General features: G+C 40.3%; 2 protein-coding genes across 2 annotated transcripts in view; one reads left to right on the top strand and one right to left on the bottom strand.

Annotated features, from left to right (window-relative positions):
* Nucleotides 1-25381, bottom strand: part of LOC149464494 (NXPE family member 2-like) — a 190114-nt gene that overhangs the window by 118453 nt on the left and 46280 nt on the right. The window lies entirely within an intron of this gene.
* Nucleotides 1-25381, top strand: part of LOC149464496 (NXPE family member 1-like) — a 57279-nt gene that overhangs the window by 26375 nt on the left and 5523 nt on the right. Inside the window, exons 2-6 of the mRNA XM_089674470.1 lie at nt 11057-11165; nt 12598-12726; nt 17257-17360; nt 19249-19961; nt 22292-22353. Of these exons, the coding sequence (XP_089530596.1) occupies nt 17271-17360; nt 19249-19961; nt 22292-22353 (865 nt within the window). The 5' untranslated portion in view covers nt 11057-11165; nt 12598-12726; nt 17257-17270. The remainder of the gene's footprint in view (nt 1-11056; nt 11166-12597; nt 12727-17256; nt 17361-19248; nt 19962-22291; nt 22354-25381) is intronic.

Genomic DNA, 25381 nt, shown 5'->3' with positions numbered 1-25381 from the left:
TCAAACAACCGGAGATCCCAAGCTATGGTACCCTAAAGCATTTAAACTGACCAACAGACGAGGAAGGATGCATACATTATCCTTCTGATTGAGCTCTCAATCTTTCCTTTAACCCTTGTTAACGTAGTCCTTTTCCTATACAGCTGATTTATGGCTGACAGCATGTGTTTTTGATGTTCATATTCAGGCCTTATGGTTTTGATTTGTACACTAATTTCTGCTTTGGCCTGGATGAGATGCTTAGAATGTCATTGACCTCCCATTCCCATTTTGGGTCTAGGCATTACTCTTATTGCCATTTCGGTTAGAATTTTACAATCTGTTACTTTTATACTCTTCTTCTATGGTGCATGGACAGATTGATCATTATGTGTTGATATGAGCCACTACCAGGGGCGGACTGACCATTTGGAAACTCGGGCACTGCCCGAGGGCCCAGGGTCAGTAGGGGGCCCCATGAGATGCATACAAAAAGGGGGATTTGTGAAAAGAGATTCACAGAAAAGCGGCTACATAGTGAACAGAACGTGACACTCAGAAAAATTTCCAAAAATTATGCTTTATTACACATATATAAATATGACATATGGGCATTCGCCCTGGTTTACCATCACCTTAGTATGAGACAATACACACAGACCTAAAACCATATAAAATGACACCAAAACCGGTCTGAATGCATGTGCAGCAGAAAAAATGACTACAAGAGTCTAATGTCCCTGTAGCACAGACACATAGGTGAACACTTCCCAAAGGAGGTGTATCCAAAAATTATACCATAGGCATACCATAATATGAAATATAATAGATTAAGCTATTACCATGATGGTAAATCCCAATCAGGGAATCCAAAAATTAAACTATGGATATGAATATCACATGTATGCAATGCAGCAAGCACAATATGCGTCAAAAAGAGAACATCAAGCCACAGGCCTGTATGAAGGAAGACATAAATGTCAAAAATATATAATGCAGTACATTCCTGTGCCGGCACAAGTGGTTGGGGCCCATTCATCTGTAATATAAACAGCTGTTTCCTAGAGCTCTTGAATGAGAATATGCCCCATAAATTCCCAGGATGGAAGAAAAGATGCACAAAGCAGCACTCTGCTTGAAATGGTTTCTTCACCACTATATGTGGACTACACACCACTTTTCGTAGGAACAACAAGACACATCCCAATAGATCTTCTGCCTGTTGAAATATATATGGTATATCTTGTTTCCTATACAAAGCACCATGATGTCCCCATCCTGTAGTGAAACAAACAATATGTGGGAAGTCACTGACAGAGCTTACACTCTATATAGGATATATAGGTCATATAGATCACAGAGGACCATATATCTAATGTCCTGTAACAATCCACTCACCACCTGTGCTGTGGATCATAGGAATGAAAGAGAAGTCCTTCATAGATACTGCCATACAGGGCTAAAGAGGCCAAGGAACCACCGCTGACATCCGCCGATATACCGCGGGTTCCAGCCCCTTCTTGGCGCTTGTGCTGCTTAAGCTTGCCTCATGGCATGTGAAGATGGCTTCCTCTTTATGGGTCAGCGTGCGTTCCACCTAATGCGCATGACCGGAAGTGACGTATCTGACGTATGACGTCAACGCGTTTCGCCGATGGGCGTATCTCACTCAGCTTCGTCAGGACCAATGAAACAACTGCATTTCAATTTCCTATTTATAGTGGGTAAAGACCCACCCATTTATGCAAAAAACCAGCCTGCAGTTATTCCTAATGGAAGAAAAAAGGGGGCTAAATACTTAGCACAGCTGCTGGTCATTATTGAATATAATTAAAAAGACAGACGGCTGGAGACATCAGAGAGGGGAGAGGCTTAGCAATTTTAACAATGCATATATTGATCAAGGGGTCATGAATTAAATATACTAGTCAATTGAAGCACTTATCACATTCTAACCAGAAGATGGCGATATTACTCAGAGAATCAACAAGTCTATTTACTGAGTCAAGTTTCTTAGAAGACAATGTAAATTACCATAAGACACCACAAGATGGCAATATAACCTGAGAATTCTCATTGAGGGTTATTTCAACGAAAATACCCAAATTTTCAAATATCCATCCTATGGTGTGGTTATTATTAAAGAAAGGAGGTACAGAGGAAAAATTAACTCAACAATCAACCCTTTTACATTTTTTTAGAGCTATATTTAAACTCATAGCATAAGATCATCCATATTGTTGTTATTATTTCCAAATACACACAGGCTTTTTTTGGGGTTATTTGACATAAAGTCCAACTGTTTGTGAAAACAAGAACAAAAAAATACCATGAATTAGCCACCATATGGCAATAAAAAAGGTACATAGCTATATGAAACTATTTTTCCAGAAATACTTGGAGATCACATTCCACATTTAACCCCTTAGGGTACAATGTATCAAGTTTATATATCCAGTATTTTTCCTTTTTAAGCAATTCTCTGTCAAAATCACCTCTCCTTTGTGGAAAGTGCAGTGCATAGAAACCTTTTACTTTTGTACCGTCCAGTTTACCTCCATGATATTTAACATAATGTTGGGCAAGATTACTATCAGGGTCATTTGATCTAATATCTCTAAGATGTTCACCTATTCGTACTTTAAGTTGTCTTTTGGTCTTACCAACATACATCTTTTTACAGGGACAGGTTAAGATGTATAATACTCTCACTGTAGAACAATTTATGAGGCTCTGAATTTTATAATGAGTGTTATTTCCTGAGTCATGAAAGGAATCCGTACGATCCACGTATTTACAAATTTGACATTTTCCACATTTAAACATCCCCTTGGTACGTGATTTTAACCATGTTGTTTGTTTTAATGGTTGATAATCTGAATGAATAAGGAGGTCACCAAGATTTGGTGCTCTTCTTGCTACCATCTGGGGGCGTTCACCTACAATCTTACTCAACCTGGGGCATTGAGTTAAAATCTTCCAATGTTTTTCTAATATCAATTTTACATCTTGCCATTGGGCTCCAAATTGGGTTATCATTCTAACAGGTTGATCACTTAATTTGGCCTTCACATCCTTTTTGGGAGATAATAAATCCTCGCAGTCAGTTTGATATGCCCGTCTCCGAGCATTTCTAATTTGGGAGTGGGAATATCCCCTTTCCCTAAATCTTCTATAGAGGTCCTGAGCCTCCATCCTAAAGTCATTAATATTTGAACAATTTCTCCGACATCTTTGTAAGGAGTCTTCCATTCTCAAGTCTAATCTCCAGATCCAGAAAAGAAATACATCTTTCATCAAATATATACGTAAGTCCAATGTTGAAGGAGTTCTGATTTAACTCTCCCAGAAACAGTTTTAATTCCTCAGATGTTCCTCGCCATACAAGGAACACATCATCTATATATCTTAACCAGATCTGGACATTTGCAAGAAATCTTGATGATCTGAAGACAACCTGCTCCTCCCAAAACCCTAAGTGGAGACATGCGTAGGCTGGAGCCCACGGTGCTCCCATACTAGTGCCTCTAGTCTGTTGATAAAAGGTATTATTAAATTGAAAAAAATTATGTTTTAATGCAAAATCCAATAGCTCACTGATAAATTCATTCTGTCCTCCCAAAGTAGGATATGTTTTATCAAGAAAATAGGAGACTGATCTCACACCACATTCATGTGGGATAGAAGTGTAAAGTGATTCCACATCTATTCCCACTAGAATGGAATTATCATTGATAATCATGTTCTCAATCTTAGCCAACACATCTTTAGTATCCCTTACATAGGAGGGAAGATTAGGGACCATGTCTTTAAGAAACAAATCTATATATTTCCCTGTTTTATCTAGGGGACCATTGATGGCTGAGACAATAGGTCTACCTGGAGGGTTTTCTTGATTTTTATGTATTTGAGGGATAATGTAAAAAGTAGGGTGATTAAATTCTTCAGTTCTCAGATACTCATATTCTTTTCTCGTTAACAAACCCACTTCTCTTCCTAGTGTTAAGATGGAATTTAGTTTCTTTGCCACCATATGAAAAGGATTCGTGGTCACTTTCCTATATGTGGATGAGTCACTCAATAAACGCTTCACCTCCCTGACATAGTTTTGTTCATTCAAAATCACTACATTACCCCCTTTGTCACTTCTCTTAATAACAATATCCTTGGTCTTTTTTAGTTCTTTAAGAGCTTTTCTTTCTTTTTTAGTAAGATTATCACCAATTGGCATTTTCCACTCAAGGTTTTTAAGATCATCAGCAACAAAATCTAGAAATGTCGAGATCCTCATATTTGAACGAATTTTCGGCATTTTCGTCGATCTAATATTTAGATCAACCTTTCTAATTATATTACTGCAATTATCAAGATCTATTTCGCTCTCATCACCATCCTCATTTTCCTCTATGAGAGATATCAACATATCTAGCATCTTGCGGTCCTCCATGGACGGGTCAGAGGCCATATCCTCCAACATAGTGGGATTGCCATGTATCATTCTCAAGAAAACTTTTCTTAGAAATAAATTAACATCTTTAAATACCTCGAACTCGTCCATGGGGGTCACTGGTGAAAAGGACATACCTTTATTCAATAAAGAAATATGTTCCTTTTTGAGTGGAAAATTAGCCAAATTGATTACCTTTTTATCATGGATATTTTCTTCTACTACCTCCTCTGACTTCTTGTTCTGCCCTTGTCCTCCTGATGTTTGTTTTTTAAGGATTCCTCTACTTTCTTTTTGGATCCTCTTCCCATCTGTAATTGATTGATACGAGGAGGTTCTCCATTTTGTTGGTCTAAAAAAGAAACAGATTTTCCAAGATTTTCAGAATCACTTTCACTGGACATGGTTTCTCCCATTGATCTAGAGTGTGAACGAAATACTCTTCGTTTAGATCGACTTCTACTTCTTTTTATAGTGAGATCAAATATCTCACCTGTTTCCCAATCTTTTAGATCGCGTCTAAATTTAGTTTGTTTAGTGGTTCTAAGATTTTTTTGTACTTTTTCAACTTCCTTTTTCAATTGCTCATTATATCTTTCAAAATTCTCCTGATTTTTAAAGGGATCTAATCCAGATGCACTTTTACTAATAGCCTGATCCAATTCTTCAAGTTGTAATTTTTCCTCCTCGACAATAAGTTTCATACCATTGATCCCATGTTCTATGCACAGCACTTTCCATTTCTCCAAAAACCTTTCATTATGTAAATGTTCAGCTGGAACTACCTTACTTCTCAAACCACGTGGGATAATACTCTGTCTAATGTAAGCTTCCAGGAAACATACATCCCATTTCCGATTAAGACGTTTAATGACTAGCTTTTTATGTTCCCGAAACTTAATCTTAATATCCTCATCTTCAGTAGATAGATTTGAGCCTTCTGCTACAAAGGCTTGATGCATTTCTAACTCCACCTCCTCTCCTGGTATAAATGCCATGAATATAAGCCCCTCCACTCAATGTGCTCCAACCGTCTTAAAAATAGTAATAAAACACTCATCAACTGGGGTGATGGCGAACCAAATTACCAAAGTCAAATAACCTCTATACGAACAGGTCCATAGGAACCCAAAAGACACATATGCTAAAGATAGTTATTAAGAGGTTGTTAAATAAATTATCGTGTCACCCAATATTTGGTCTCCATTCAGTAGCCAAAAGAGGCATACAAAAAGGGGGATTTGTGAAAAGAGATTCACAGAAAAGCGGCTACATAGTGAACAGAACGTGACACTCAGAAAAATTTCCAAAAATTATGCTTTATTACACATATATAAATATGACATATGGGCATTCGCCCTGGTTTACCATCACCTCAGTATGAGACAATACACACAGACCTAAAACCATATAAAATGACACCAAAACCGGTCTGAATGCATGTGCAGCAGAAAAAATGACTACAAGAGTCTAATGTCCCTGTAGCACAGACACATAGGTGAACACTTCCCAAAGGAGGTGTATCCAAAAATTATACCATAGGCATACCATAATATGAAATATAATAGATTAAGCTATTACCATGATGGTAAATCCCAATCAGGGAATCCAAAAATTAAACTATGGATATGAATATCACATGTATGCAATGCAGCAAGCACAATATGCGTCAAAAAGAGAACATCAAGCCACAGGCCTGTATGAAGGAAGACATAAATGTCAAAAATATATAATGCAGTACATTCCTGTGCCGGCACAAGTGGTTGGGGCCCATTCATCTGTAATATAAACAGCTGTTTCCTAGAGCTCTTGAATGAGAATATACCCCATAAATTCCCAGGATGGAAGAAAAGATGCACAAAGCAGCACTCTGCTTGAAATGGTTTCTTCACCACTATATGTGGACTACACACCACTTTTCGTAGGAACAACAAGACACATCCCAATAGATCTTCTGCCTGTTGAAATATATATGGTATATCTTGTTTCCTATACAAAGCACCATGATGTCCCCATCCTGTAGTGAAACAAACAATATGTGGGAAGTCACTGACAGAGCTTACACTCTATATAGGATATATAGGTCATATAGATCACAGAGGACCATATATCTAATGTCCTGTAACAATCCACTCACCACCTGTGCTGTGGATCATAGGAATGAAAGAGAAGTCCTTCATAGATACTGCCATACAGGGCTAAAGAGGCCAAGGAACCACCGCTGACATCCGCCGATATACCGCGGGTTCCAGCCCCTTCTTGGCGCTTGTGCTGCTTAAGCTTGCCTCATGGCATGTGAAGATGGCTTCCTCCTTATGGGTCAGCGTGCGTTCCACCTAATGCGCATGACCGGAAGTGACGTATCTGACGTATGACGTCAACGCGTTTCGCCGATGGGCGTATCTCACTCAGCTTCGTCAGGACCAATGAAACAACTGCATTTCAATTTCCTATTTATAGTGGGTAAAGACCCACCCATTTATGCAAAAAAACAGCCTGCAGTTATTCCTAATGGAAGAAAAAAGGGGGCTAAATACTTAGCACAGCTGCTGGTCATTATTGAATATAATTAAAAAGACAGACGGCTGGAGACATCAGAGAGGGGAGAGGCTTAGCAATTTTAACAATGCATATATTGATCAAGGGGTCATGAATTAAATATACTAGTCAATTGAAGCACTTATCACATTCTAACCAGAAGATGGCGATATTACTCAGAGAATCAACAAGTCTGTGATATCAAAGTACTCATCAAGACATCATTATATTGACTTCTGCATTGTCATAATAGAAAAAAGAAACACCAGAGGGCGCACTCTGAGTGTAGTATTAAAATCACATATATTAATGAACTGAAAGACAAATGGAAACTTACCAGGGGCGGACTGACCATTTTTGGAAACTAGGGCACTGCCTGAGGGTCCAGGGTCAGTAGGGGGCCCCATGAGATGCCCCTGGTACCTTTTTCATAGGCTTTTTTGAGTTTGGGCAAGGACACAGGGGCCCCATGATCCCCTATTGCCCAGGGGGCCCCATGAGTTGTCAGTCCACCCCTGGCCACTACCTACTTTTTGACACCCTCACTATTGCTATGACCATGCTAGCAAAATGGTCCATTTATTGAACTCATGTTGTGTGTCTTGGTTTAAACCTCAGTTCTTATATTGTACTTTTTCAGTTAAAGCTGTGTGTATACTGTATTGTTTCATGCTGAGATCAGACTAAAATAGCAGTGGGCCCTGACAACTGCACAACCAGGAGCATATAACTCTGTTCCATTTACTATGCAACAGTTCGGCTGGTGTGGAACGCTGAAAGCTATCCTTGCTGATCCTTTGTAGGTACACTATGTATTTCCTATGGTTATTATAACCTACTATCTTCACCCTGGGTTTGTGTTGCTCCTATTATTAATATGTTTGCATTTTGTTAGGCTTTTTATTGGTCGCTGACTGTTTGCTCAGAATGGCTGTCAAGTGGTAACCCATGCCATACCCCTATCTTCTTCCCCTCCCTTCACCTATTCCCCTATTCCCTAATTCCATACATTTCTGTAGCATGGGACAGACAACTGAACTTCTCAGACCCAAAGAATTCTCAATGCCTAACAGAATGGCTTTCATCGGATCATATGAATACTAATCTACATAATAGAACTATTAGCTTTGGGGAGGGGTCCATTTGAAAGCCTCCTACAAGTCCTGATTTCTTTGATTACTTTTTTCTTAGAGTTTATGGTACTTTTTTTGGGTACTGTACAGAATATAGTCATTTGTGGTTAGATTCCAAAGATGGCATTTCAGAGTCAGATTAAATGTTCAACTTTTGTTTTTGCATACTTATTCTTAAAAGTAGTGCTCAGGGAAAGCATATATGGTGAAGTCTTCCACCACAGTTGATGGTTTAATACCACTATACGTGGCTTGTAAATTGTACTTATTTTATCTCACATGATACTACTTGTACTGTGATATATTTATTTTATCTCACATGTCTGCCTATTCAGATATCTCAACCTACCAAGAACAACCTTCTAAAATAATTTCCTATCCTTCTTGCCCTCCCCTCACTCTCCCTTTCTTCCTCTTCCACCATGTCTTCAGGTTGAATCTTTCTTAACCTCCACCTTACCTACATTCCACTTCCCCTCTTTTCTCGCCCTCCTCCTTCTACCCTCCACCCCTTATAAATTGGTCATTCAGGGCCATATCATTCAGCATGCTTCTTGATCGGGAGAAAAAGGACATCCCATATTGAATATCTTGAAAAGGAACTAGAAATAGCTTCTAAACTCTTGAAAACAGTATTAAGCTCTGGCCATGCTTTATTTTTTTCCTTATTGTTATTGGATCCAAAGTGGTTAATACCTTAATGTGCTAGTATGCACTGTATTATTGCACATTATGACAGAATTACCTGTAAAGCGAAGTCTTCCAGTGGTGTGCTGTGATGGTTCCTGGCGCTTCCATCTTCACCTGGTTTTCCTTCTGGGTTCGGGCTACTTGACCGGCAAGGCCACAATGACGTCACTTCCATGCATGCTCATGGGAGTCACTATCGCAGCACAGTGCTCTCTGCAGTCATAATACAGGCATTGTGCCATGAATGCAGAGTTAAGCACGCATCAGCAAAGGTCATCGTCCAAACCCACAAAACTATCTCATTAGAGCACAGATTTAAAGGTACGAAGTAGCAATACATTTTAAATACTGAAATAAAAGAGAAACTAAAAAGTCTGGGATTAATACCACTTTAAATAGTCAACTCGCAATAGGCAACACGTTGAACTAATACATACAAATTTTTCTCTCCGATCTAGGCATTGTATATGCACATCAAGTCCTCTGCACATCCTAAATCAATTCCAACATGATCTTGCAAAACTATACATTAAATCAAATGAGGCCCCAATGAGTGATATTCTTTCCTTTTTGAAAGAAGACCCTCATTCCTACAATAACTAACGATCAACGAGAGATGCTGGGCGCCGATATAGCAACTGAGGAAGTACTCCAAACTATCAATGAACTTAGCATTCCAGATCTGATGGCTTTTTGGCTTTGTTTTATAAAAAAATATTGTAGCACCTTATCTCACAAATGTATTAAACCACTTGCCTACCGGGCACTTTTACTCCCTTCCTGCCCAGGCCGATTTTCAGCTTTCAGTGCTGTTGAACTTTGAATGACAATTGCGCAGTCATGCAATACTGTACCCATATGAATTTTTTTATCTTTTTTTCACACAAATAGTTTTCTTTTGGTGGTATTTAATTTAATTTTGAAAAAAAAGTTTATCTTTGTTTCTATTATAAAATTGTGCAAACAGGTAATTTTTCTCTTTCACTGATGTGCGTTGATGAGGCTGCACTGATGGGCAGCACTGATGGGTACTGTTGAGGCAGCACTGATGGACACTGATTGGCGGCACTGATGAGGCTGCACTGGTGGGCATTGATAAGATTGCTTCAGTTTGGAGACCACTGCCCTAGTTCATGCTCTGACCTCTTATACGTGTGGAAAACACCAGTAATTTTTTTGTTAGTAGCAATCTATTTCTACATCTTGTATAGCAGGTATTAAAGTGTATGTTTTTGTATTAGAGGCAGGGAGCAGTGGGGCCAGATTTAGACCTTGGGGGGGCTAGGGCACTTCAGGTTCGGGGGGCCTCTTATACACAGAGTTGGTTTACATTCTCAATGACAGTCGCACATTTTTCAAATGCATGACACAATGTCATTCTGAGGTTCCCGCAGTTCGCTTGAGCCACCACAATTTGTTTTAAAAAGTGGTATAAAAAACATTTACAGATGATGACCAGCAAAATATTACTTCCCAAGACACATTTATTAAAAAAAATATGTTTTTAAATTTTTTATTATACATATATTATTTTTTATTTATTATTATTTTATATATTTTTATATTGTTTTGTATAATTTTTGTATAGAGGTGGGGCCCTTCTGTCAGGGGGCCCAAGGCAGTTGTTCCTTTTGCCCCATATAAATCTGGGGCTTGAAATGGCACTAAGTAAATATCCCTAATTTGTCTGGAAAAAACGGGGATGTTCTCAAATTCCACAACCCCTTTGTAAGCAACTGACTGGAAAAGTACTTTGCAGAGAATAAGAATCACATTGTTTCTACGTATAGTTGCACTGCAATATCAGGTTTCACCAGCACATACTTTTATAGCGCTATTAACCCCAAAACCAAAAATGAGACACCGTATATTCTAGCGTACCAGTCATTAGATGTGGTAGCTGCATTGGTTTTTATTTCAAGGCTATTTTTCCTTTTTGCTTTCACCTGGTAATATGGCCAGTAACACACCTCCTGTGCTAGTGTGCCCCCACTCCGTATGAAGGAGTACAGAGGGGACACCTTTGAACAGCAACAATATTAATCTCGGGGAGGGGACTCGAGTGTCCCAGGTGTTAGATGGACTAACAGATTTACATACATTAAAAAACTGAAGCTGAACTCCAGCTAACAAGCTATAATAATTTGCAGCAAACAGTTTTTTTCCATTTGGGATAATGGGTTTACATAAATAAATCTGATCATTGTAAGCACCCCTGCCAATGCCAAATGGTTTGTATCATTACTGTAACTGATATGTCTTGTTCTAGAGCTTGTTGTTCTGAAAAACAACAGACTTACTTGGTGGATCACCAGATGAAGTTGGATGAAAGAAGGACTATAAAAGAAAACTAATGCAAACATCACATCTATGAGTTGGTAAGCTGCAATATAATAAATGTTTACTTTTGGGTTTAATACTACTTTAAATCATAGCTCTTAGACCAGGTAGAACCTGAGAGGAAGGAATATCTTTGGTTAGTGAAATTAACCAACAAACCGTAAATTTCAGGGATAGATGGGAGAAGATGGCTGGATTTGGGTTTGTTAGAAAGCTTAAGCTTTTCCCTGGAACCACAGTTGTTCCATTGCATTAGTGAGAAGTGGGGTTTATTTTTTTGTGAATATGAATATTGATGGGCTTTAGGAGCGTTACATGGTGTCGTTATCTATTTACATGCTATTGATTTTTAAGTTACTATTAGTTGCAATTCATTAGAAAAATGAAAACTCCCTAAAAATCCATACCAGACTCCAACTATGGAGTGTGGCTGGCCAGGAAAGGCATGGTAAACATGTAGACATCTTCTTCTCAACCCTACTGAGCCACATGCCCTCAACAGAGGACAAGGGCCTGTTCCTCACAACCCTACTGGTGGTTGTGGGGGCTACGGATGGGGAACTTAACAGAACATGGAAGCCCCCTTCATGAATGAGTTTGGGGTACATACATAAAAAGTTGTTACCTTAAATTAGACACTCAAATATTTGACAATTCTTTTAGAAAGACAAGTAAAACTCCAAAAAAGTCCCTCATTGTAAGTCCATCGTTAATCATGATGCCCTTCAAATTTCCAGTAATAAAAAAGGCGAACTTGTACACACGACTGATCCTGATGACACCACCAGCTTAATGACCGTTCCCCAAACTGTCACCAGTTATGTAAGGGAAGGGGCTGGGATAGTGTTGACATCATCGCCCAAATATGCCCAGTTGTCATTGATATCCATGCCCCTTTACTTAAGTTGTAGGGATGCTCAGTGTCGTCAGTGGTTCCTAGAGATTACTGGGGTGCAAACACGTACTGCTTCCTTAGGAACCAGTGACAGCGGGAAGCTGGTGTATATAGAAGCAGTAGAAATACTTTACATTAATATATTTTATATGATGCTTGGCTCTTGATTAAGCGGGGACTGAACGGGCAAATGATCTGCTCATCCCTAATGGTCTCCAGAACAGAAATCTTCCAATTGGGAAACCAGTTCTGGTGACAGCTCCCTGAGTAGATATTTTTTCCGACTTTAAATAGATTTGCTGTCACTTACAGTTGTGTTTCCTTGACAGGAAATTAAGGTAAATCTCTAGAATGAGACACAAATGGCCAAAACCTTAAGAGTTCTAACTTTTCCATTTTCATTTTAATGGTAAAAGAAAGATATTTATTTAAAAAAAAAAGTTATATGTTATGATCTATGTACATATGAATGAAAAACTACAGAGAACATTAACAAATATTGCTAAGATTATTTTCACCGAGCTGCTCATAATCACTTATTTACATTTCTAATAAACTGTAATATTCCTTTCAAGGACCTCTGTATTGAAAAATCTTGCAATCAAATCAATGAAGAGAACTTGTGAGAGCTGATACATTGTTTGAGATTTCAGTTCAGTACACAGGACTTTACAAGTGCACTGGCTTTCTTGCAGGATCAACAGGTATTTTTCTCCATGTGCATCTTGTTTGCAACCTAATAGATATTCTTGAGTTGGGAGGGGGAAGAGTGTCTCTACTGTAGTCGGTCCAGCCAATTCTTTATTTATCCCTTTTCTTTCCTTGATCTTCTACTTTCTTTACTGTTGCTTGGACCTTTCCAGCCTTTAGGGTTCTTGATAGCATATCTGGGTGCGATACCTTGGACATTCCAAATTGGATGGCAACTGTACTGTTTACTATTGTCAATATACAGTATTACATTTTTGTTCTTGGATTTTTTGTTCTTGGATCTTGGATAGGCCAATCAACAAAGCTTGGGTCCAAAATGTAATAACCCCCAGTAGCTAATGTAATTTTGTTTTAAAGAAAATCTGTACCGAATGAAAAATGTAGACTGCTATTACTGACCTCTCCATCTGCATCATGCCAATTCAATGGCTTCAGGACTTTGAGGATAGCTATAAAGAGGTATGCAGATCAGGACACTTGATTCTGGTAGCAAGCACATGTGGCTTTGCATGGACCTTCTCATTTCAGTTAGTTATGTTGTTTTTCTGTGGAGGGAGTGAAGATCCAGGATGAAACGTGTTGAATCCATTAGCAACAAACATTAATTTCTTTGTGGTGAAGTTCTATTCTCTTGAATATTTTGGTAATGTTGCACATCTGAAAGACTTATCTGAAATGGTTTCCATAAGCTGTGTGGGTTTTAAACTAATTGCTGCAATGTATGACCAAGCATCTAAACTAGTTGAGTCCTTTCTGTTGATGGGGAACCACTTTTTGATCCAACAAAAAGATACACTTGGAGAGGTATATTTTTATGTGTAGGAAGGCAGAGAGGCAGTAGAAAAATAATTGGTCTAGGTCTCAAAATTGTGGGTTCCTTATAAAGCTACATGTGGGTTCCAGCGAAACCTCTTTGTTCTGCAGGGGTAAATACGGAAAAGGACTGATGAAAGCCAAAGGTGCCAAAGAGTGACATTATTTTCATTTTACTACCAATAAAGTCCAAATACTTAATTACATACAGTATGCAGTCTATTGCAAGCCATTTGCTGATAACACACCCTAATTGATCACACACTCCAAAACATTAGTATGTTTGTGTCTCAGAGCGGCAATCCTCAATAATGGATATGGAAAAAGCTTAATGAAAAGATGGAAAGCTATGGAGCATTGAGTTCTTCCCTCCCAAAGCAATCATGCCAAAATGTAAGCTCTACTCACTAAATTGTGGCTTACATTTAGTTAATGGTTGTTGCTCTTAGAGGAATCTATGGCCTTTTTTGTTCTCGTTGTATACTGTGCCTGCAACATGTTGATGGTCTCATCCTACATACAATATCATCCCATTACTAACTGACATCTGCAATTCTTACTTTGACGTTGCATTGTCTCCTTTGTTCTTACAATGCTGACTTTGATATTTTCTTGCTATGACAATATGACATCAAAACTCTGTGATATTATAGTACTCATCAAGACATCATTATATTGACTTCTGCATTGTCAATAATAGAAAAAAGAAACACCAGAGGGCGCACTCTGAGTGTAGTATTAAAATCACATATATTAATGAACTGAAAGACAAATGGAAACTTATCCGGGGGCGGACTGACCATTTGAAAACTAGGGCACTGCCTGAGGGTCCAGGGTCAGTAGGGGGCCCCATCAGATGCCCCTGGTACCTTTTTCATAGGCTTTTTTGAGTTTGGGCAAGGACACAGGGGCCCCATGATCCCCTATTGCCCGGGGGGCCCCATGAGTTGTTAGTCCGCCCCTGCAACTTACACTTGTTTTGAAAAGAATGCCCTTATCATATGACTTCAGTCAGGCATGGTGGTTACCCTCTCATCAGTAGCAGTATTGGAGGATCCAGATCAGACAGTGGAGAGTTGGGTATGCCAGAGATATCAGAAGCCTCAGACAGCGTGGTAACCAGTGAGGAATGATGCCACATGCTGGAAAGTGTGAAAGGGGCGTGGCTGTGTTTTGAGCTCACTCAGCTTTTTTGTCAAGACTGATCCTACCATCCAAAATGCAGGTCTTAAATAGCTGGTAGGACTATAAGACCCAATTAAACTACCAGCAATGATGGCACTTTATACTGACTATAAATGTCACCAAGGCACTATTTGGTATGCAAATGACTATATAAAATGCTGATGCAGTTATAAAGGAAGTATCAAGTATTAATACTGAGACTGCTGTTGGGTGCCGCCATCTTAGATGTGATGTTGGCAGCCACAGCAGACTAAAAGCTTCAACTCAACTGACACTGTATAGTATTCCCTTTCACTGCTTCCCCAGCAGCTACTTAAACATTTATGTAGAAAAAAGGACAACCATCGGGGGGACATCCCATACACATGTAGGGGGCATGAGTGTCTCTAGGGGCCCCAATCGGGGTAGGGTTGCCACCTGTCTTCACACTCCCCTTCAATTGTAAGCTCCACTGTTCCCTGGCAGACTGGCACTATTTGGGTGGTCCCACCAATCACTCGCACCCACACACAGCTGTAGGCCGCGCTCTCCCCTGTTCTCTGGTCCACAGTGAGGCCCTGCCCTGGAACGGTCCTGCTCAGTCGGTGAGGCTCTGGTGTGAATGGTGGGATGTCTGGCATGAGGGAGGGTGCCACGCAGGAGAAGTGCTAGTTGGTGTTGGTAGGAGGAGGAGGGGTTGGTAAGTCCGCTCTCACTATTCAGTTCATCCAGGTGAGACTTGCATGGAGCTGTGCTGGAATGTGTGAGGAATGCAACTGGAGGCCACACAGGGGCGGGCTACATTTGTGATGGTTTAGGCAGCTTATGGGGCCCCCGGGGTCCACACCGTTCTGCTCTTCTATACTGTGTAGGAGGAGCCACAGGGACCACACTGTGCTGCACTTATATTCTGTGTTTTGGGTCCTTGGGCCCCACTCTACTGCTTTCCTACATTGTATTCTAGAGCACCCAGGGGCCACATTCTGCTGCTCTACTGTACTGTGTTTTGGAGCTCAACACTGTGCTGGTCTTCTATGCATTGTCTGGGGGCCACACTGGATGCTAGCAGTATATGGGGTGACACTAGGTTTACCACCTGTCTGGGATTCACCTAGACAGTCCAGGTTTTCAATCATGTGTCGAGGTTTCAGTCTGCTTGAAACCCAGACACCTTACTGTTCTGTGGGCGTACCAAAAGTGAGGCCTCCCTGTCACATCTGGACAGGAGGGTTGGCATTTATTAGAACCATTCACCTGTATTTTCCTGGGTTGAAGAAGTAAGAGGAAATGGGATGGAGGACATGGGACTGGAAGTGGAGGAGCACATGGGATGGAGGAGGAGAATGTGGGATGGAGGAGGAGGGCATGGGATAGAGGAGATGGGACTAGAGAAGGAGAACGTGGGATGGAGAAGGAGGAGGACAAGGGATGGAGGAGATGGGACTGGAGAAGGAAAACTTGCAATGGAGGAGGAAGAGGGCATGGGATGGAGGAGATGGGGCTGGAGAGGGAGAAGGAGGAGGATATGGGATGGAGGAGGAGGAAGACATGGAATGGGGGAAATGAGACTTGAAGAGGAGGCCATGGGATGGGAGAGAAGGGACTGGAGGAGGATAACATGGGATGGAAGAGGAGGAGGACATGGAATGGAGGAGATGGGACTGGAGGAAGGCATAGAATTGAGGAAGAGGAGGACATGGTATGGATGAGATGGGATGGAGGAGGAGGACATGGTGGGACTGCCAGTGGACGGGCCCTAGGGAATGTTGGTGGTCAGGGCTGGGGGCTGGCCATGCCTAAAGCTGTGTAAGGGGCCCAAAAAATTCTGATGGCTGATCTGTGTAGGAAGGTGAGGAGAGTGAAGGAGGAGAAGGCTATGACAAGCAAGGAGGCAAGGAGTGTTAGTGAATTGACATATCCTAGCGAGGTAACATTTTTTTTTAGAAAATTTAAACATAGTAAGCCAATAAAAAAAAACTATAAGTAAGCATTTAAAATACTTGACCACTCTACACGTTTACCTGCAATTTTTTACATCGGTGACAGGATCTCTTTAAACTATGTTCCTTTTGACACAGTATCAGATGCTAGCTGGCAGACCCAGCTGTTGCTGACAGCTCTGGACCCCACTAATGATCAGAAATCAATGAGAGCAATTCCTGATCATGTGATCACTTTATCAGCTATGACATAGGGATCACATAGAAGCTGGAGATTCATACAATGAAAAAGAGTTTTCAGACTACAGATATCACTGCATAAACTGCAATAAAGAAGAAAACTACATACAGTATGTACAAAACCATTATACATTATAACTCATGTACAGGAAATATTTTTCTGTATACATAAGCTCCTGGGTCGACAAGCTTTTATTCAATTCAATAGGGTTTCGCAGTCCCCACCAAGTCCATGGGAATGCAAAACCCACTTGAATCCTGTCAAATGTAGGACAGAAAGAGATCAACTGTAACTATGCTTTAGGATTGTCTCTATTTTAATGTAATAAGGTGGCACAGAATAACAGAAGTAACTTTTTTTTTCAGTTTAGGAAGTTGTGATGATTTCTTCATGGAAACAAATGTTTTTTCTTGCTGTTGCACTCTCGGCTATCTTGCTGATACGCTTTACAATGCATCATCCTGCAAAGGTAAGTACTAATCACTCAGACTGTTAAAGTACATCTAAAGATGCCTGAATGATAGTCTGGGAGCAGTTCCACAGGGGAGAGGAGACATCTCTGCATGTAGTTTGCAACAAACTGAGCTAACTTGCAGACGGAAAATATTTCAAACATAAATCACCAGCGTCAAAATTAAACAAATTAAATATACAAATAAATGCTGCTGCTTTGGTGTGCAAACCCACACCAAAAAAAAAATTAAAACATAAAAACAGCATCTACAGTCAGTGAACAGTCCATGAGCTTGTTTTTTGTTTTTTTTATTAGGGGATGTAACTTGGATAGGGTAATAGGGATGATGGGATTCCCAACTTCTTTTCCTTGAAAGCCGTCAATCTTTGGGGATCAGTAGCAACAGCCCCTTATGGGCTAGGGACTCTCAGCCCATCTGAAAGTTATTTAAAACATAAAAACAGCGCAAAAAAATATTAAGATAGAAAATGATATATCACTCAAAAGTACTATAATAAAATATATATATGTGTGAAATTATAAGTCTTGCTTAATGATTAAAATCAGCATTTTAATTGCATTTAAATGAATCAAAAATGCCACAGCACCAGGGTAATTTCCAGAGATCCCACGGTCAGCAAGAGATGACAGCACAGAGAATCTCCCATACACAAAATGGTTTGCCGGCATTTGTTCCACTCACCGGAAGTGACGTATTGCGTATGGCGGTGGAACCGGAAATGCATCAACGCGTTTCGCCCCTCCTCCAGGGCGTTTTCAAAGATCCTTTGTAAACTCCCTGGAGGAGGGGTGAAACACGTTGACGCATTTCCAGTTTCGCAGCCATACGTAATACGTCACTTCCGGTGAGTGGAACGCATGCCGGCGTGAGGAGTTCCCGAGGGCCATTTTGTGTATGGAAGATTCTCTGTGCTGTCATCTCTTGCTGACCGTGGGATCTCTGGAAATTACCCTGGTGCTGTGGCATTTTTGATTGATTTAAATGCAATTAAAATGCTCATTTTAATCATTAAGAAAGTGAGTGGCTTGGTACTTGAGTATTGAGTATAACCAAGTGTTGCAGTATTACGCTAGATATTTGTTTTTTTCCTATATTGCACTGAGTGTTCTTGGAGAGTGGAGTCTGATGATCCTGAAGATTGGCTATAATTTGGTTTGGAGTGGAGATCTGGAGGCTTACTGACTGGGTCTAGGAACCCAAAAAAACCCTAAAGGTGTTTTTTCACCAGTATCTGGTGAGTGCGGTATATTTTTTGAACACTATCTTTGGTGGAAGCACGTTTCATTTCTTTGGAAAGAGGACTTCAGAGATTTTTTTTATACATTGTATTTAATATTTTTTCACCTATTTGGAGTGGGACTTATAATTTCATATATATACTGTGTATATATATGTGTGTATATATATATATATATATTTTTAGTACTTTGGAGTGATATATAATTTTATATCTTTATATTTTTTTGAGCTGTTTTTATGTTTTAAATAACTTTCAGATGGGTTGAGAGTTCCTAGCCCATAAGGGACTGTTGCTACTGATCCCCAAAGATTGACAGCTTTCAAGGAAAAGAAGTTGGGAATCCCATCATCCCTATTACCCTATCCAAATTACATCCCCTAATCAAGTTACATCCCCTAATAAAAAGACAAAAAACAAGCTCATGGACTGTTCACTGACTGTAGATGCAAGTGTGGAAAATGAGTGTTGCCTAGCTGTGCGAAGCTTAGAGGGATCCAGATACATTGCGGCCCTCAAGAAGGCAGCCCTACACATATTTATTGCTTAATCCACCCTGCCCGCCCCATTGCAGACTAACATTACCTCAAAACCTTGAGCACTTTAAACTGGTATTTATAACCGTATTTATTTATTAATTCCAGAGATCAGATGCAGTTGTACATTCCAGCAATAGAACTGTAAACAATGGAGAAGAAACTGCAACAGTTGCCAGCTTCTCATTAGAGGATGAAATTCAAGCTTCTCTCATCTTCAAAAACATTTCTGTCTTGATTCCTTCCATCACGTTCATCCACAAGGACCACACCACCAGTGCTAAGAAGAGCAGAGCCACCATACTGAACCCAAGAAAAAAGTACTGTGTTGGAGAGACGATAATCGTCCAGATTGAGATGTTTGACTATTTGGGTAACAGAAAATCATATGGAGGAGACTTCATAAGAGCTAGGATCTTTTCTCCAGATCTTCAAGCTGCGGCTTCTGGGAGAATTGAAGATTTTAACAATGGAACCTATCACGTCTATTTCATTTTATTTTGGGAAGGAAAAGTTTTCTTCTCATTGGTCCTCTACCATCCAAGTGAGGCTGTTTCAGCATTGTGGAGAGCGAGGAACTGGGGCTATGGCCTCATTTACTTCAAAGGATTTTTTACGAATGGAACTCATCAAGTGAAGTCCAAATGTGGATTCCAAGTGGATACAAAGAAGGAAATATGTGAATATAGAAAGGAAGGCTATAATGAATCATTTTACTGCGCTAAACCAGACTCTTTCCATTGTGGGTCTTTAATATACCTTCAGTCTTTCAACAGCAGTCTCTCTTTTCTAAGCGAACTTGAAAAATCTCTCTTTGAAAGGTCAGTACATATCTGATAGAAACTGTTTTATTTTTTATCAACAAAAAAAAAATCAATCAAATTAATTTTTTGTGGGACAACAGGGAAAGCAGCAGCACTCTGAAGTGGCATCAGTGGAATAAAATGAAAATTTAATTTTAAACTGGATTACTCAAAATTTTACACAATTTACAAAATGTTACATAACCTTGGCCAGGGAATTTAAATCTGAACTCCAGGTATACAGCTAAATTCATATGTGAAAGGAGCTGTTTTATTTGCCAAATGATTAGTAATGTAACAATTAATACATATTAATATATTGACTTTTTGTTACAATGGTGCATTCATTTGTGTCATTTATATCTGTCTGGAGTTCACCTTTAACCCTTTTCTCTGTCAGAGCCATTTTTGTACACGTTTAAAAAGTCTAGTTGAAGATTAGATAAACCCCCCAAACATTATATATTTTCCAAGAGCAGACACCCTGGAGAATAAACTAGTTGTTGTTCTAATTTTTTATTTCACGCGCTATTAGCATAATGATTTATGAAATGCAAACTTTCAGTAAAAATATACACTAAAGATAGTTTTAGGGCACACAAACGCAATAAATTATCCAATTTTGTAAACTATAAAAGATGAGGTTGCAATGAATAAATGAATAAAATGATACCAGATACTCCAAGGCTTAAAATTGTGTATGTCTGTGGAATGGCGACAAACTTCACTACCCTATGTCTTCCATAGGCAATGCTTTAAATGGCCCGTCAGTTTAGAGTTAGCCATAAATAATGAGCCTAGAATGATTGCTCTCACTCCAACGTGTGTGACGATATTTCAAATGTGTATCGCAATTGACGTTATCATGCGTTTGTTCATAAGTGGGGGGGGGGTTCAAAAATGTTTTTGGGGGTTTAAGTTACACTTTTTTAAAAAAAAGTTCTAAAGTTTATTTTTCATCATATAGTAAACAAAAAGTCTCCAATGTGATGATTTATTTGGGGACAGGTTCTCTTTAATGAGACATCAGGGGTCTAAAAGACCCTTGATGTCTCACCTGCCCTCTATTGAAGCAGACTGCACTACATTAACTTCTTCCGCGGCCATAATGACTGGGGAAAGAGACATCCGAACATAGAAGTGATGTTTTGTTCGTTGCTTCTGCCATGCCCGTCCCAGGTCTGCCGATGGGTATGTGGAAACAGAGACACATTGGGTGGGGGATTGGCTTAGTAAATGCGGGGAAAATTCACTTTGCAAGGAATACACAATTACACTCAAGGATTGATTGGATGATGGAAGTCAGCAGAGCGTCCCTTCATTCACTAAGCCCTGGGGAAAATCCCCTTGCAAAGTGAAAACTCCCCTGCAAACTGAAGAGCCTATTTACCTTTAGCTAGTTGATCCTTCCATGTCAAATTTCTCCATTTATTTTCAGGCTCAGTAATGCAGAGAATACTGTTTAATTCAGCATTAATTATCCATAGATCCCGTCCAATAACCCCATCATTTTGCTCATTATGAATAACCCCGGTTAAGATCTCCAGTCTAAAAAGCTTGATGTTTAGGTATACCTTTTCTTCCATTGTCCATTCTGGACCAATGTATATATGTATATTTTATACCTGACCGATCCCTCTGTAATTTCAAAACACTGTGGTAGCACTCATTGTACCAGATATCAGTGTTATATATGACACTGATATCTACATCAAGTGCTATTACCTGTATATAACACTGATATCTGTACACTGAGTGCTATTCCCTATATATAACACTGATATCTGTACACTGAGTGCTATTCCCTATATATAACACTGATATCTGTACACTGAGTGCTATTACCTATATATAACACTGATATCTGTACACTGAGTGCTATCCCCTATATATAACACTGATATCTGTACACTGAGTTCTATTCCCTATCTATAATACTGATATCTACATCTAGTGCCATTACCTGTATATAACACTGATATCTGTACACTGAGTGCTATTATTTATTTTTTTCAGTTACTTATATAGCGCTGTCAATTTACGCAGCCCTTTACATATATATTGTACATTCACATCAGTCTCTAACCCTCAAGGGGTGTACAATCTAAGGTCCCTAACTTACATTCATACATACACATACTAGGGACAATTTAGACAGGAGCCAATTAACCTACCAGCATGTCTTTGGAGTGTGCGAGGAAACCGGAGTACCCGGAGGAAACCCACGCAGGCACAGGGAGAACATGCAAACTCCAGGCATTCCCTGATATCTGTATACTTAGTGCTATTCCCTATATATAACACTGATATAATTCCAAAAAAGTGCAATATTGATTTTTTTTTTCCAGAAGCAATATTGCTATTGAAATCCCAAAAAACTTTGAAACCATTGGTGTGTATTCATGTACAGGTGAGTAATTCTTCACATTTTACAAATCTTTGAAAATATATTGTATTCTGTTTCAGGGGACTCTGCCAAGGGTTAATCCTGCTGTAACATATGGTATGTAGCGCTACCCTCTCCAGGGCCGCTGAGTTTTTTGGGTCCCCCTAAGCTCTGCACAGCCAGGCAGCACACATTTTCCACACTTTCATCCAAAGCCAGTAAAACAGTCCTTGAGTTTTATTTTTGTTGTTTTATTAGGGGTTAACAACTTGGATGGGGTCTAGGGGTATATGGGATGCCCGATGAAAATGTACAACTTTGGAGGACAAAAAAATCAGCACACAGTCTTTGCAAGGAGCACTTGGTCCCCTTAGGTGAACCTCCTCAGACTCCAGATGAAAATCAACTCATCCACCTGGCTATCTTGAGAGTGTCCCAGAGAAAAGGATTCCGAGACATACTAATTAAGTGGTCATAGGGAGAACTAGTTGGGTATTGCACCAGACCGCCCTCTCCACTCTTTGGCCCAGGATATGTAGAAGTACTCACACTGTCCTGTTCCTGTAGTTTAATGGGTTACAGCTGCTTTTAGGCCTTACGCTGGGCTGACCCCTTCCCTGCTGACAAGCTGTCTCTGCTAAGTAGGCTATCCTTCTGTCCAGCTTCAGCCTGTAGGCAGGCTCCCTCCTCTGGGCCCACTCCCAGGCGCCACACCAGCAGCACCTTCCTTCACTCCATTTTCTACCCGACTCCCCTGTTGACCAGGCTCCCCTATTTAAGGGCTGTCCTAGCCAACATGCCAGGCCTGCTGCCTGAGGATTGGCCAGATTCCCTCAAACATGCAAATCCAGGCCAGATCCATGCATCGGATCAAGAGAGCAGCTGCTAAAATACCATAAAATAGCAGCAAACAGATATTTGAAGCTGCTGGTGCCTCTGGAGTCCCACGGACATCAAGGTGTAGAGTCCTCCAGAGTCTTGCAAGTGTGCATAAACCATCTATTCGGCCACCACTAACCAATGCTCACAAGCAGAAACGGCTCCATTGGGCAGAAAAATACATGAAGACTAATTTTCAAACAGTCCTGTTCACTGATGAGTGCCATGCAACCCTGGATGGTCCAGATGGATAGAGTAGTGGATGGTTGGTGGATGGCCACCCTGTTCCAACAAGGCTGCGACGTCAGCAAGGCAGTGGTGGAGTCATGTTTTGGGCCGGAATCATGGGAACAGAGCGGGTCGGCCCCTTTAGAGCCCCGAAGGTGTAAAGATGACCTCTGCAAAGTATGTGGAGTTTATGACTGACCACTTTCTTCCCTGGTACAGAAGGAAGAACTATGCTTTCCGTAATAAAATCATCTTCATGCATGACAATGCACCATCTCATGCTGCAAAGAATACCTCTGCATCAATGGCTGTTATGGGGATAAAAGGAGAGAAAGTCATGGTGTGGCCTCCATCCTCCCCTGACCTCAATCCTAGTGAGAACCTTTGGAGCATCCTCAAGCAAAAGATCTATGAGGGTGGGAGGCAGTTTACATCCAAACAGCAGCTCTGGGAGGCTATTCTGACATCCTGCAAACAAATTCAAGCAGAAACTGTCCAAAAACTCACAAGTTCAATGGATGCAAGACTTGTGAAGCTGCTATCAAATAAGGGGTCCTATGTTACAATGTAACGTGACCTGTTAAAATGTTTAAAAAGTTAAAATGTTGTTAAAAGTTTGATTGAAATAGCTTTTGATTTCAGTAAATATGCTGCAAACACAACAAATGACAATTTTCAGTTCTTTACAACCTATAAAGTGTTTTGAAACTTGCTGTGCGTAATAATTTGGAACAGTGCATTGGAAGTGTTTTATGTTTAACAAAAATCCTGTTATCATTAGGAGGTTTGTTCAATAAAATGTGAATTGTACTCTTAAAGTTGATAACATGAGAATTATGCTGACTGTTATTTACATCAATTATTTAGGTAAATGAGAAAAATATCATTTGCATAATAATTTGGAACACGGTGTAGTACATTCATATCAGTCCCTAACCCTCAAGGGGCGTAAAATCTAAGGTCCCTAACTCACATTCATACATACACATACTAGGGCCAATTTAGACAGGATCCAATTAACCTACCAGCATGTCTTTGGAGTGTGGGAGGAAACTGGAGTACCCAGAGGAAACCCACGCAGGCACAGGGAGAACATGCACACTCCAGGTTGGTATTTGAACCAATGACCCTAGCATTGTCCCTTTGCATTGATTCAGTCAAGTTGGGCATCCCATAATCTCTATTACCCTATCCAAGTTATTTCCCTTAATAAAATAATGAAATCCAAGCTCATGGACTTTTCACTGACTATGAATGCAAGTGTGGAAAATGTGTGTTGCCTGGCTGTTTGAAGCTTAGGGGGCCTAGAAACACAGCGGCCCTCAAGAGGGTAGCACTGCACCTATATATATAGAGAAGTAGACTGGGAGGTGGACAAGTAGAAGGGAAAGAGAAATAAATCCAGAGTAGATCAGACGACACCAATAGGTGAACACAGAAGGCAGCAGCACAGGTGAATAGAATCACAGGTCTAGCTGAACCATTGCATTACGGGGGTAAGGATTTCACATGCAGGAAACTGCAGATTAAACTGTGACATATTGAACTGGACTCAGAACCAAAGACTAGGAACCCCTTCCTGCCCGGCCTATTGTACGATGACGGCTGAGTGGGAACCCTACTATCCTGGATCGCCCCATGACAGATCACTACACCGGCCCGCTGCCATTGTCACGTGCAGGGGCGGACTGACCATTTGGAAACTCGGGCACTGCCTGAGGGCCTGGGGTCAGTAGGGGGCCCCATGAGATGCCCCTGGTACCTTTTTCATAGGCTTTTTTGACTTTGGGCAAGGACACAGGGGACCAATGATCCCCTATTGCCCGGAGGCCCCATGAGTTGTCAGTCCGCCCCTGGTCACGTGATTGCTGAGACCAATCACAGCAGATCACATGACAGTTGTAAACAATGAATGGCTTCCTTTCATGCCATTTACGGCTTACAA

This window comes from Staurois parvus, unplaced genomic scaffold, assembly GCF_062004578.1.
Source record: "Staurois parvus isolate SC_StPar_1 unplaced genomic scaffold, SC_StPar_1.0 ptg000151l, whole genome shotgun sequence".
In the NCBI taxonomy this organism is placed as follows: domain Eukaryota; kingdom Metazoa; phylum Chordata; class Amphibia; order Anura; family Ranidae; genus Staurois; species Staurois parvus.
The sequence above is the reverse complement of the archived record's forward strand: the minus strand, read 5'-3'. Positions and strand labels throughout refer to the sequence as shown.